This window comes from Stenella coeruleoalba (assembly GCF_951394435.1).
Source record: "Stenella coeruleoalba genome assembly, chromosome: 7".
NCBI lineage: Eukaryota > Metazoa > Chordata > Mammalia > Artiodactyla > Delphinidae > Stenella > Stenella coeruleoalba.
The window spans coordinates 121,943,140-121,956,315 of record NC_137153.1 but is presented as its reverse complement, the minus strand read 5'-3'; the positions used below and the strand labels follow the sequence as shown (position 1 = coordinate 121,956,315).

Below are 13,176 nucleotides of genomic sequence, written 5' to 3'. Positions count from 1 at the left end.
CGCAGTCCCGCCTTACGAACTGCCCCCAGGGTTTCAGCTCAGCTCAGACCCCCGTCCGCATCCCCGCCCGGACCCCCTACTCACTCTTACCCCTGCACCCTCGGGCCCAGATCCACACCGAGCACCCCACTTCGCCGCAGACTTCCCAACGCTGTCCCCCACATCTGCGTCCCCTCAGGTGCCCCGCAGTCCTGGAAAATTGTTTATTTGTGTAACCAATGACAGCATGGGGGCGGGGTGTGCTGGCGAGGCGGGTTCTTCCTCTTCCGGTCACTTCTTCTTGGCTACCTTGAGCTTCCCCTCTATCAGCCGCTGGCCCTGCCTCTTGATCTCGGCCCGCGAGGGCACGTAACTGTGGTCCACGTCGGCGAACTGGAAGGTCTCTGCAAAGGAGCGTGGGGGGGGGGGTGGGCAGCCGCGCCCGCAGCCCGTCTGCCCCGCGAGGGTCCCCAGATCCTGGATTGTCCCCTGGCGTCCGTTCACCGCAGGGCCAATTGTACCAACGACGTATATTTCTTACTTTCTGTGTCCCTGATGCTCTGGCATTTGGGGTCTCGCACAGCCGGGGAGAGAGACAGACCAGGGCTCACCCAGCCCTTCCAGAGCCCACACTCGACCACCTCTGTCTAGCGCACACCCCAAGCCTGAATCACCCAAGGCCAGGTGCCAGGCAACTGGGGACAGCCCCTGTGCCCCAAACCTGCTGGAATTATTTGAACGGGCAGATCTTAAGCGGTGTGCCCCCTGCCTTGCCCTTCCCACAGAAACTCCAATAAGCGCCCTGACCAAGGCCTTCCCCTCTGCCTACCTACCGGCACTGGTGCCTCCCTGTGTCACAAAAGGTGGTAAGTTCTTTCAAGGGCATTAACTTCACCAAGTCACCTCCATAAATTAAAAATCCTGTGGGTGCAACTGACACACCCTTTCCATCCCTTTAGCCCCTGTGCCTCCAGGCCGCCCTGGTCAGATGCGGCAAGCGCCGTCCCCAGCCTCTGCCTCTGCACAGCTCAGGCCCACCGCCAGCTGCTGGGCGGCCCGTGCCTGCGACATCCTCCCCCCTCTCCTCAAAGCTGATCCTGGTGTTCTGCTTCTCCTTCAGGGCCGAGGACTCCAGGGCATGCCTCACCTTCGTGTGGACCTGCAGGGCATGGGGACTGTCAGCTCTGAGGGCACACGGGGCGTGTGGGCACCCCCCGGGCCAGGGCTACCTCCTCTGTCCTGGGCAGCATCTGCGCTCGGTCAGCCAGGTACAGCAGCTTCCCCTCGCAGTATGCCAGCTTGCTGTACACATCCAGGGTGTCGGAGCGCAGCGCTTCTTTCTGTGGCCAGGAGGAACAAGTCGTCTCCCTCTGGCCCTTCCAGGGGACCCTCTGTACTGGGGGCCCCTCCACGCTTCCCTGGTACCTGGGCCGTGGGCAGGGGGACGCCCATCAGGCGGATGTGGAGGTTGTCGATGCCAGTTTGGATGGTCAGCAGCAGCTCTGGCTCTTGGCCATGTTGGCGTGGGCCAGCTGCAGCCGGGCTTCCTCCTCCTTCAGCATGTCCTTCATTTTCTTCTCAACAGACTTCAAGCTGTTGAGGATGAGGGAGGTGGGTAGCGGACTGAGGGCAAGGTCGCGGAGTCCCGAGCGGGCGCTGTGCTGATTCGGGCTCAGGAGCTCACACGCGGGCACTTGGGGCCCCTCGGCAGTGGGTGCGCTCAGCTCCGAGCCTGGTGCCAGCCACGGGGCTGTCAGTGAGGAGGAGGTCAGGGGCTCCCGGGTGCCTGATGGAGCTGGGCATCACGCCCTCCGTCGCCAGCTCCTTCGTCACGGCCTCCAGCTGCGCCCGCCTCCCCTCACCGCCCGCCACCTGCAGCGCCAGGTTCTCCTCCGTGCTCCTCTGAGCCAGGAAGCGGCCGGCGATGTCCTGGCGGGGCCGGTGGGGTGAGGAGCAGGTGTGAGCCAGGAGGGAGCTTGTTCTTCTGGCTTCTGGTGGTCAGTAACATTGACCGTGGCTGGGTGTTGAGGACCTGTGAGGCCCTCTGTGTGTGTCACCCTCGTGACAGGCAGAGGGGCCAGATGACCCCAAGGAAGAGCCAGAGAGACCACCGCCACGAGACTGCGTGGCTTTGAGTCACTCGTCCAACGGTGGACAAGCTTACGTCAGGACCATGGACAGGAGCTCAAGGCTTACTGATGATAAATCCAGGGCGGATTAAAATAAAGGGGGTGGGGCGGAGAGGCAGCTGCTCACACGATGCTGTTGGTTTGGGAAGGGGAAGGAGTTAAGAGGTGAAGGCCGCCTCCTCGGGGTTTGAGGTCCTCAAATTCCAGCGGGCTCTGTGCAGCCCCTGGAACACGGCTCGGATTTGCCATCTGCGTCCCTGGAGTGCCCACTACTCTGAGCTGTGGGGCCGCTGCTTTGTGTGTCCATTCATGCAGCAGGTGTCTGCAGAGCCTGGCCCAGCTCAGCTGGGCCTTGGGCTGGGGCAGGGTCCCCACCTGTCTTTCTGCCCACACCCCAGGAGTGCCAGTACCCAGAGGTGAGAGCACCGCACAGCAGTCTAGACTTTCTCCACCAAAGCCGTCACGTCCGTCTGGTATTCGATATCAGCCTTGAAGGTCTCCCTCCTCCTCACTGGGCACAGCAGACGGGAAGGTCAGCCGGCATGCAGTAATGCTGTGGGAGCTCTGCGCGGGGCCGTCGGATGCCCCCGTACGTCGTCGGGGGAGGCCACCCAAGAGCTGGGTACCCGTCAGAGTCGCCTTCACCTTAACTGGCTCCCTGCTCGGCCAGCCCTCGAGGGATGCCCCAAGGCAGCGCCATCCGCAGGAGGACCAAAAGTGGCCTGGCACAGTGGGGCTTAGTGGGGCTTCTCAGAGGCGGCTCAGGGGTGCATTGTACAGCTGAGAAGCCGGGGGCTCAGCCACCCCTGGCCAAGAGCCCAGAGCCGGCAGCAGCACCTTGAAGCATGCGCTGTGACTGTTGGTGTGCTCCGGTGCAGGTCTAGCCAGGGAGGGGCCGGGGCTCGTCGGTCTCCCTCACCCTGGCCCCCGCAGGTTACCCCCACCTCACGGTGACCCACCTCTCGGGACCCTGGCTGGGGCGGCGGGAGCTGAGCGTTCACCTTTCAGTTTCGGGACCCATCAGGCTGGAGGGGAAGTGCAAGTCCCGCCGGCCCTGAGCGCGGAGGGGGAGGAGGTGAGAGGTGTCCTCTGTGGCACAGGGGCTGCTGTGCCTGGCGTGGCCCGGACGCACCCAGCGGTATTTCTCGCTGGTCTCCTTGGAGTGGATCTTGTCAGTGAGCTGCTTCTGCTGGTTGAGCCGGTCCTCCCATGCCTGGCGTTCCTCGATGAAGGTGGCCTCCCCTTTGCCTCATGTTCATCTGGGGACACAGGAAGGGGGCGGGGGTCTGTCCCACCAAGGCCACCCGGGGTGCTGACCCAGCGTCAGCGTCAGTCCCCGCCTTCCCGATTTGGGACGCTCCACCTGCGACCATCACCCTCACCCTTGCGTTCTGCCCTCCTCTGGGACGCCCCCCTCCTGCCTGGCCTCTGAGCCTTCCCTCGCGTTACGCCCCTTCAGCTGGGGTCGCTCCGGCTACAGCCATAGGCTCAGGGACCGCCTGGGACATGCCTCACAGAATTTTCTCTCCAGCCCTGGTCCTCCGCTGCCTCTGCCAGCTCCCCTTACAACTCACTAGAGTGGATTCCACATGTCTAAACGCAAACTCATCATCTTCCCCCAGACCTCCTGTCTCCCGGCACATCCTGCTCTGGTGGCTAAATCCACTGTCTGGGCCTGCTCACGTGGCCTGGATGCCACGCTCTGCCCTTGCCTGCACGTCTCACTCGCCCCGCCCCTCATCGGGGTGACCTCTTAAAGGCTTCTCGGCTCCGTCCGAGTTCGGCTACCCATCTCCACCACTGGTCTGGCCCAAGTGACCGGTGTCTTGGCCCTGGTCCCCTCCAGTCTCTGCAGCCAGAGCACACCCGTTTGGAGACACGAATCTGATCCCATCTCCCCCCATCTCCTCCCAGGGCTCCAGGTTAGGAGGGCTGCCACTGCAGCCCCGCCACCTGCTGCCCACACAGGCTCCAGCCCCCACACCTCCTTTTGGCCCTGTTACACCCCAAGACTCTGTTGCCCAACCTCCAACCCCCAGAATCCGCCATTCATTGCCTTCCTGAGAAGGTCATGAGGAGGGGGCAGGCTGGCCTGGCAGGGGCCTCGGCACAGAGTGGGTGAAGGGGTGGCACCTGCCCCGTCCAGGTCAACTCTCTGCCTTCTCTGTCTACCTCTGCCCAGGCTCACAGGTGGTAAGGCAAGCAGGCCGGCAGGGCAGCCACTGGACTCCTCCAGTGATGACGGGGGGTGTGGGCATGGGGGTGTCCCGACGGACCCTGGGCCAGACAGGTTCAAGAGATAGCCCTGCAGGGAGGGCCCCCAGCCTGGGACCTGCTCTCACCTTGACCTCATCCGTAATCATCATGGAGTCTTGGGACAGGACTGTCATGTCCGACAGTTCCGAGCAGTAGTCAACCACGAGATTCTGCAGCTTGTCCAGCTCTGTGGGGTATCCTGCCAGCTTCTGCAGCAGAAGGGCAAGGGCAGGCGGGCACAGAGCCTGACAGTCTAGGGACTGCGGGCCAACCACAGGCTCCCCTGGCCGCTCCCTCGTTCTCTTCTGGCCCCCAAAGTGGACCACGTCTACTCCCCACCCCTCACCCCGGACTGTGCAAGTCCAGGGGACAAGTATAACCTGGCCTGTGGCCCCAGCCGGGCCCAAAGCAGGTGAAAGGACACGTTTGGGGAGGGAAGACAGCATCTTCCTGGTGGATTCTCTCACTGCCCAGGGCCAGAGTCCAGAGACACTTCCAAAGAAGTTGTGATGGGATGTCCCACCGCGTGAGCGGTGACTGTGAAACGCCGGAGGCTGGCTGCTGTAAGTGAAGAAGAGGGTCTCAGAACACTGGTGTGGGGTCAGAGACTCAGGACTCGAGGCCAAGGCTGTAACCTGACCAGCTAGCGTGGGGCCTTAGGACAGCCTGGCTTCTGCCATGTGTAAGGTAGGGTAGTGGCGGCTCTTTCAGGAGGTCGCTGTCAGGATGGATTGAGCAGGTAGAATGACGTGTATTTAGCACAGGGCAGGTTCGTAAATGTCCAATATATCTGGGCTCTTAGGATTTTGTTGTTGATAACTACAACGTAGAATCTTCACTTTTTTTTTTTTTTTTTTTTTTGCGGTATGTGGGCCTCTCACTGTTGTGGCCTCTCCCGTTGCGCAGCACAGGCTCCGGACGCACAGGCTCAGCGGCCATGGCTCACGGGCGCAGCCGCTCCGTGGCATGTGGGATCTTCCCGGACCGGGGCACGAACCCCTGTCCCCTGCATCGGCAGGCGGACTCCCAACCACTGCATCACCAGGGAAGCCCTTTTTTTTTTTTTTTTTTTTTAATGCAAGGGAGACTTCCCTGGTGTTCCAGTGATTAAAACTCGGCACAGGGGGCACGGGTTCGATCCCCAGTCAGGGAACTAAGAACCCGCATGCTGTGCCATGCGGCCAAAAAAAAAAAAAAAAAATGCAGATGACCACAGGAGTTATTTTTTTTTAGTGCATATGTTCTGAAAAGATAAGCAAGTACCACTGGGAGGACATGATGCATACAAGTGAAGGAGGGGCTGGACCCCAGGGTGCAGTCGGAGTGGGAAGGGGTGTGGGTAGAAGGAGTGGCCCCGGGAAGGACACGTGGGCAGGGCCACAAGGTGAGTCTCCAGGACCCGGGGCCTGAGGCAAGAGGGACAGGCTGGAGGACAAAGCTGCGTGCTGCTGGGCTCTGGGCACCGTGGGCAGGATTTGGGGGGCATGACCCCAGCTGCGAAGAGCTGCAATGCCCACCCATCCCACACCCTCCTCCAAACGCGTTTCTACCTGTCACCCTCCCGGCCACACTGCCCTCCAGGGCTTCCCCTCCCCCAGCCCCAGCATGAAGGTGGGGTCTTCCCTCTCTCTCTCGGCCCCCCCGCCAAGCTGCTCCTCTTTGCACCCTGGCACCCAGCCTCCAGCCCTCCTCTCCAACTGTCCTCGTCCTCACCATCTTCCACCACCGGGCCTGTGGCGGGTGCCTGTGCTCTTCTGTGTGGGGGCCAAAGGGGGCCGCCAGTGAAGGGGGGTTGCCTCACAGCAGGGCTCACGGCCCCTGGGGACTTCCCCCTGGCCTTCTCGGCAGGGAGCAGGGTGGCTGGCTTGGAAGAGGTGGGCAGCAAGCGGAGGTTACTGACCTGCTCAGAGGCAGCTTGCCCTGGATGATGTTAGGGGACTTCTGAGGGTGCAGGACCCATCTCTTGGCCTCAGAAGCCAGGGGATGAGAAACGATGGGGCAAAGAAAAAACAACACTAAACCATCAAATAAGAACCCAAACAGGACGTCCCTGGTGGCGCAGGGGTTAAGAATCCGCCTGCCCATGCAGGGGACACGGGTTTGAGCCCTGGTCTGGGAAGATCCCACATGCTGCGAAGCAACTCAGCCCCTGCACCACAGCTACTGAGCCTGCACTCCGGAGCCTGTGAGCCACAACTACTGAGCCCGCGAGCCACGACTACTGAAGCTCACAAGCCACAACTACTGAGGCCCACGCACCTAGAGCCTGTGCTCCGCAACCAGAGAAGCCACTGCAGTGAGAAGCCTGCACACCACAACGAAGAGTAGCCCTGCTCGCCACAACTAAAGAAAGCCCGCACGCAGCGACGAATACCCAAGCAGCCAAAAATAAATAAGTCAATAAATCACTAAATTTATAAAAAACCAAAAAACAAACAATTCTGATGTAGCACATGATATGCCTTTTTGGAATAGCAAATAAATTCTTGAAAGAACGTTTCCCACCTACAAGGTGCCGCTGCTCAGCTTGGTGCCCAAAGCGGGGCTCAGCCTTTCTCGGGGTCACCCGGCCTGGGGGAGAGCTGCGCGCCAGCGGGGCAGCCTAACCCGGAGGGCACGCCCCCGCCGAGATTCCCGCCCTTCCTGGCCAGCTGGGCTCCCTGGGACCGGGATGCGGTCTCGGTCTCCGGGTGTGGGTTGCGGGGCTCAGGTGGTCCAGCAGGTCCACGTACAGCAGGTGGATATTCTGGCTAGTGGTGATCTTGACCATCGTCTTTTCTATGTTGTTCTCCAGCTGACGGATGACCTGGGCGGGGAGGAAGGGCACATTGAGAGTGCGTGGGGACAGGCCACCTGGGAGTGCAGAGGCTGGCGGGGGCGGGGCTGGGCTTTCTTCCAAGGGGGCCGCATCCATCTAGCCCCGCCCTCCCACAGAGCCCCGGCCCCTCCTCCTGTGGCCCCGCCCCCATCACCCTGGAGGCCCCGCCCCGCTCCCCGCCGCCACCTGCGGCATGCGCGGCTCCTCCTTGGTGGCCTTGGGCTGGTTCTTAAGGCTGGCCAGCTTCAGCTGCATGCTCTCCAGCTTCTGCTCGCGCCGCCGCACCAGGTCGATCAGCACGTTGTGCATATTCACGCGGTCGAAGACGTACTTGCGCAGCTTCTCCCGCGCCACCTGGGTCGGGGAGGGCACGGCCCGCGCGTGGGTGCTCAGAGGCCACGGAGCGCGCCTGCAGCTGGGCGGGCGGGGAGGGACCCGCGGCAACGCCACACGGACGCTGGGGCTGGGAACTCGCTCTGCTCCCCACCGGCTCCACGTCGTAGTGGTGCAGCGGCTGTGCGCCAGGCTCATGGGCACGTCCTTTCCGCAGGACTTGGAGGTGGTCCGCTGGTCATACTGTGGGGCGCGGCGGCTGAGCGGGGGGCTCGGCCCCTCTGCGTTCCCCCCCGCCGGCCGCCGGCCCCTCCAGGGATTCTCCCCGGGTTTCCTCTGCCCTGTGCTAGCCCAGCAGCAAGACCCCAGCTCCTGGGGCCGCAAGGGGCAGAGCACTGAACGACTCCATCCGGGCCATCCCTGCTCCGATGTGATGGGGGTCCAGAGAGGCGGGTCCCTGGCTCCCATATATGGCTGCTGCAGAGGGTAGCCCAGGAAAGGGACCTCTGTCGGGCCTCTGGCCCTGCCCTCTGAGGTGTGGTGGGGAAACTGCCCCCCTCCACCCAGTTTCAGAATGGTTGGGGTTAGAGTGGGGAAAGGAGAGGAGGTGCCAGCTGTCCACCTGTGTTGGGGGAAGGGCTGTTTCAGCACGTGCCCCGCCCCCCCCCACCCCCAGCCAGCAGGTAGCAGGGAGGGTCCCGCCGTCCACCTTCTTGGCCAAAGCCCCCCCGTGGGACCCGCGGCGAATGTTGCTGCACAGGACAGCCAGCGTGGCCTTGTTCTTGAACGTGGTCTCCTTCACCGCCTGGATCTGCAGCGCCCGACGTTGCTCTGTGTGGAGGGACAGGGCAGCCAGGATGTAGGCCAAGGGCCAAGGGCCTGGCCAGGATACCCGGGTGGGGTATGCTCCACGCCGGGCAGGACAGAGGTGGGGGCGTGAGTTTGCTGTCTCCAAGGCCGCACTCCTTCCTCCCAGCCTGCATGGGGGCCAGCTTCGCTGCTCAGCAGTGCTCATCTGGATGGCTCTCAGTGGACAGCAGTGCTGGGAGGTGGGGAGGGCGGGGTGCAAGCCAGGGACGGGCAGGCCTGTGATTTCTTCCAGACCCTCTAGCCACAGAAGTGGGTGGATCCCCTCCTGTCCCTTCTGGCTTTGAGGCCACCGTGCTTACAAATCTCCTTGAAGCCCCCATCTTCTCCTCCCCCTGGTCCCTGCATGGCAGACCCCTCCGATCCCTTCCCCCCAGCTCTGTTTGGGGGTGAGCAGTAGAGCGGCCCCCAGTCCATATGCCCTGGACCGTCCGTGTGTTAAGATCGTAAGTCCTGCCCCCAGGAGCCCCGGAGGCCCTGGGTCACCCCAGCGGCAGCTGCACCCTTGAGCCGAGTGACAGCCTTCAGCTCCTGGATCTGCCTCCACCTCCGCCTCACTACGGATCTTCATGGCGGCCCACGGCGCCCTCCGGGGCCCGTCCGCACCTCCCACCCTCTCTGTGCTGAGCCTGCCCCGCAGAACCACAGTTCAGATTGCCACTGGAATCTCGGCCCATTGGGACGGGGGCGGAGGTTCTCAACGCCCAGGGAACCCGGGAATTCCTGGCCCACCCCGACGACCCCACCCTCTGCCCCCAGCCAGCCTTGGGGTTGCTCTCCTGGACACGAGTCTCGTGGCTGCTCTCCTAAAACTTCTGACCTCTCACTGCCTACAGGGTCTCCGTTCCCTTACCCCACCCCAAGCTCAAACTCCAACCCTGGTGACCTGGCTCGTAAGACCCCAGCCTCGGCCCTGACTACCCCATCTCTCCCTGGGGAAGTCCTGGGTCCAGCTTTACCTGTCACTTACTCCAGGAGGAGTCAGTCCCCTCCCTCTGCACCCCCAGCACAAGCTTCCCTTCCAGCCACGCGGCCCAAGCCTGGGATTCCAGGGCTGCACATCAGATGGGTTACTTCTTCCAACCTGCATGAGTTTGCCAACAAAGCACCACAGACCGGGCAGCTTAAACAACAGAAATTTATTGTCTCACATCCTGGAGGCTTGAAGTCTGAGATCAAGGTGTCGGCAGGGCGGGCTTCTCCTGAGGCGTCTCTCCCAGGCTTGTGGACGGCCGTGTCCTCGTGGGGTCTTTCCCCTGTACTCATCTGTGTCCTAATCACTTTCTCTTACAAGCACACCAGTCAGACTGGATGAGGGCCCACCCCCATTTTAACGTAATCACCCCTTCAAAGGTCCTGTTTCCAAATGCAGAGTCATATTCTGAGGTCCTGGGGGCTGCAAACTGAGTTTATGGGAGACACAGTTCAGCCACAACGACAGTCTTCACCCGTGCGCTGTTACAGCGCCCATCTTTCTCTGTGACCTCTCGAACAGATCCTTTACTTTTCTGGTCACTCTCTTTTTAAAAAGTGAGTCCAGTCCCCTCTGCAACTCGAAGTTCACCCTCTGCCCTCCCTCTGAGCCCAGGTCTTTCCCTCAGGGGGTTGGGAGGGCCTGCCGTGGGCAGGGTCTATTCCCTTGATGCCCGTGTTCTCCCAGGTGTGAGGCAGAGCCTGTGCCCCAGTACTGGTTCTCCTTTCCTCAGATGGAGAACCCCTGAATTTTAGTGGGCACGAGGCTGCCCAGAGCAAGCTGCCCTCCTAGGTGCCTTTGCACTAGGCGTCCCACATGACTTAGTTCTAGCCAATGCAGTGTTCAGAGAAGTGAGTGAACTGCCCTCCTCCTCCCCTTTTCTCTTTCCTGTTGACAGGGATGAAGACCTGATGGCCGGAGCCAGCACAGCTGCCTGGGACCATGAGGTGGATTTGGAATGAGGGCTGTTACAGCACAGAACACGCTAAAAGAAGCCTGGGTCCCTGACTCCACACAGCCCCAGACCACCCACTTGAGCTTTTCCATGAAAGAAATTGAAAACTCTAGCTTGCTTATGCCGTGGTTATCTTGGGCTTCCTGTCGTTCTGCCTTCCCACGAACAGATTCCCTGGTGCATAGAGTGTGCAGTAGACGTTCTTTTGCGGGACTGGCTAGGTCAGCAGGCGCAGGGGCGGAGCTGGGGCTGGAGCAGCGGCCCTGTGTGCCTTCAGTGTTACCGGGAAGCCTGCTATGAAGGACGGTGGCTTTGCCCAGGTGTTTTATAATCTCTGCCTCTCCCTCTGTTGGGGGTGGGTGAGGTGGGCAGTCTTGCCCACCCAGGAACACTCCTCCATGTGGACAGAGCTCCAGTAAGCTGACTCTGGCCTCCTGAACCACTCACTTCCTCCTCCCCAGGGGAGAAGTGACTTAATCTGATAGGTGGGTTTGGAATGATAGGCAGGTGGGCGTGGCCACTTCCTGTCCCTTGTCTCCTGGAAGCTAGGTGCTGCCTGGCTGCACACCGTCTGCTCTGCTTCTCTGTGCCAGGTGGTACAGAAGCACCCCCGCATGGAGGGACCATGGGGGCTGCCCAGAGTGTCTAATCCTGGGGTTCGGTGTTAGGAACAGCCCTGGCACCTCCTCCAATCAGCTGTATGGTACCGAGGTGACACTTCTCTCATCTTCTTACTGCACTGACTTGTTTCCCAACTGCTTTAGAACTCAGGCGGGAAACGGGAAACAGGAAAAGGCGTTTATTAGTCCCACAACCCCCAGCGGCAGCTGTCAGCTCTGACTGGGGTGGGCGGGGGGATGCAGGGGTCAGAAAGGGCGTACCAGCAGCAGGAAGTGCAGAAGGCCCAACCCCCCACCCCAGAGCTGCCGCCCCCAAATATGCATGAGACAGGCCTGGTCTTCTCCAGCTCTGTGTCCACCACGTTTCTCACTGCCTTGCAGGAGGCCAGCCACCCAGGGGCAGCACGTCCTGGTCTGACCTTCTGGGCGTCCAGGCCGGGCAGGAGCAGTTTGCACAGGTCTGACAGAGCTGGCCATGCATGTGTGCAGGGGACATGGGTGTGGGGAGGCCAGCCTGGGGTGCAGAGGTGCTGAGGGCTGTGTTCTAGAACACTCCGGCCCCAGGTCCTCTGTGCCCTGGCTGGAGCTCTCCTAGCTGTGTCGATCTGTAAGAGGCAAAGGGAGACAGCTAGAACCACACCCCAAAGCTGCGCCCGGTCCCTGTGCCCATTTTACCGGGGCAAAAACTGAGGCCTGTAACAGGAGGGATGCAGGCAGTGGAGGCCAGGCTTGAGATCAATCAGCTTGATGTCCACTGCGGCGCCTCTCAATCCGGCCGCTCTTCTCGGGGTGCCCACCCTCCTCGCTCTGTACTCGCCCCTCCCAGGGCCACCCAGCCCCTCCTGGGTCTTCCTCCTGCACAAGGGCCTGGAAGTTCTGTCTGCCGCAGGCCCCCTCCCTCCCGCCCCCACCCCCATGCGCGTGTCAAGGGGACAGGCCCGTCCCGCCTACGCCCGGGGAATGGAGCCTCGGTTCCGCGTCCTGCTGCCCCCAGGACCCTCACCTGTGTCCATGTCTTTGGGGAGCTGCCCTGTCTCCAGGAAGAGCCAGAGGTTGCTGCATTTCTGCGACTCCACTCGGGTCACCCAGTAGCTGGCCACTGAGCCTGCGACTGGGGAGAGGCGGGCAGGGGCCAGTGGGCGGGGGGCGGGGCCTCTGCACTTGTCAGGGGAAGGGAGCAGGGTGCAGGTTTCTTCCTGGGAGCGGTGGGGTCCAGCAGGGCTCCCACTGAGAACTGGAGCCCCATCCCCGGAGGCAGGGATGCCCGGAACCACAGCCCCCCACCCCTAGTGGGATCCACTTCTGCTGAAGAGCCAGCGGCAACAGGGGTGCATTTCAGGGGCGCCAGGCACCAGTCCTGGAGTACCCACCCACGGCCACCAGCACGTTCCACTGAAAGGGGTACGGAAACTTCATCTGAACGAGCATCTGCAGGCCGACGGTCGCACCGGTGCCTGCCAAGAGCCAGGGTCCGCATCAGCCAGCCCGTCCACGGGGCTCGCCAGGGGACCACGGGGCTCGCCAGGGGACCACGGGGCTCTCGGCCTAAGTGCTCGCGACACCTGCCAGGCTCTGAGCACTGCGGGCTGGCGACCTGGCGCCACCTGCTGGGGAGTCAGGGTGAGACAGGAGGGTGAGGTCTCGTCACACTCCAGGACAGACACCTGGACCCAGCCTACCTGTGACAAAGGTGAAAATGCCCTTCATGAAGGCGTTCGACTGGCACGCGGCATACTCCCCGAGTCCCTGGGATGGGGGAGGGGGTTGAAGGCTCAGTTCCCCGTCCCTCCTTTGGGCACACTCCGGCCCTGGGGTAGGGGACCACTCATCGTGAGGCCCTGGGGGCCTGGACACATCCCACCTGCCCCCATGCCCACCCAGGATGCCTCGATCTCCACAGCAACAGGGTCCCCCACCTCTGTCCCTCTTCTCTTCCCTGATAAGGGCACTCCCACCGAGGCCCCCGCCCCGCTCAGGTCAGCTTCTGAGGTCAGGGGCCCGCGTCCCAGGCCAGCCTTCTCACCGGGTGCTTGCTGGCCACGGCGTCGTCCACCCGGGACAGGCCCAGGTTTACCATGGCTGGCGGGGCGCAGGGAGCCGGCGGGGCAGAGCGGCGCCGGACCGGGCGGAGGGGCGGGGCCGGATGGGGCGGGGCGGGGCCTGGCGGGGCGGGGCCTGGCGGGCGGAGGGCCGGGGGCGGAGGGCCGGGCGCGGAGCGGGCCGCGCGCTCCCCAGGCCCAGCTCTG

General features: G+C 62.5%; 2 protein-coding genes across 2 annotated transcripts; both read right to left on the bottom strand.

Moving 5' to 3' along the window:
• Window positions 1–270: 270 nt before the first annotated feature.
• On the bottom strand, window positions 271–8,953 carry CCDC183 (coiled-coil domain containing 183; the record flags this gene model as incomplete). Its single annotated transcript, XM_079926592.1, is given in 19 exon segments — window positions 271–383; window positions 1,042–1,138; window positions 1,209–1,319; window positions 1,405–1,481; window positions 1,484–1,572; window positions 1,766–1,908; window positions 2,519–2,545; window positions 2,549–2,619; window positions 3,110–3,114; window positions 3,116–3,162; window positions 3,241–3,351; window positions 3,353–3,367; window positions 4,451–4,573; window positions 7,066–7,170; window positions 7,369–7,536; window positions 7,679–7,684; window positions 7,687–7,758; window positions 8,225–8,346; window positions 8,869–8,953. Coding segments are annotated over 19 exon segments (1,587 nt in total).
• Window positions 8,954–11,087: 2,134 nt separating this feature from the next.
• Window positions 11,088–13,051, bottom strand: TMEM141 (transmembrane protein 141). Its single transcript, XM_079927348.1, has 5 exons — window positions 12,954–13,051; window positions 12,610–12,676; window positions 12,301–12,384; window positions 11,934–12,041; window positions 11,088–11,535 (listed from the first exon to the last, which is right to left on the bottom strand). The coding sequence occupies exons 1-5, from the start codon at window positions 13,005–13,007 to the stop codon at window positions 11,522–11,524; spliced, it is 327 nt and encodes a 108-aa protein (XP_079783474.1). The 5' UTR covers window positions 13,008–13,051; the 3' UTR covers window positions 11,088–11,521.
• Window positions 13,052–13,176: the final 125 nt, after the last annotated feature.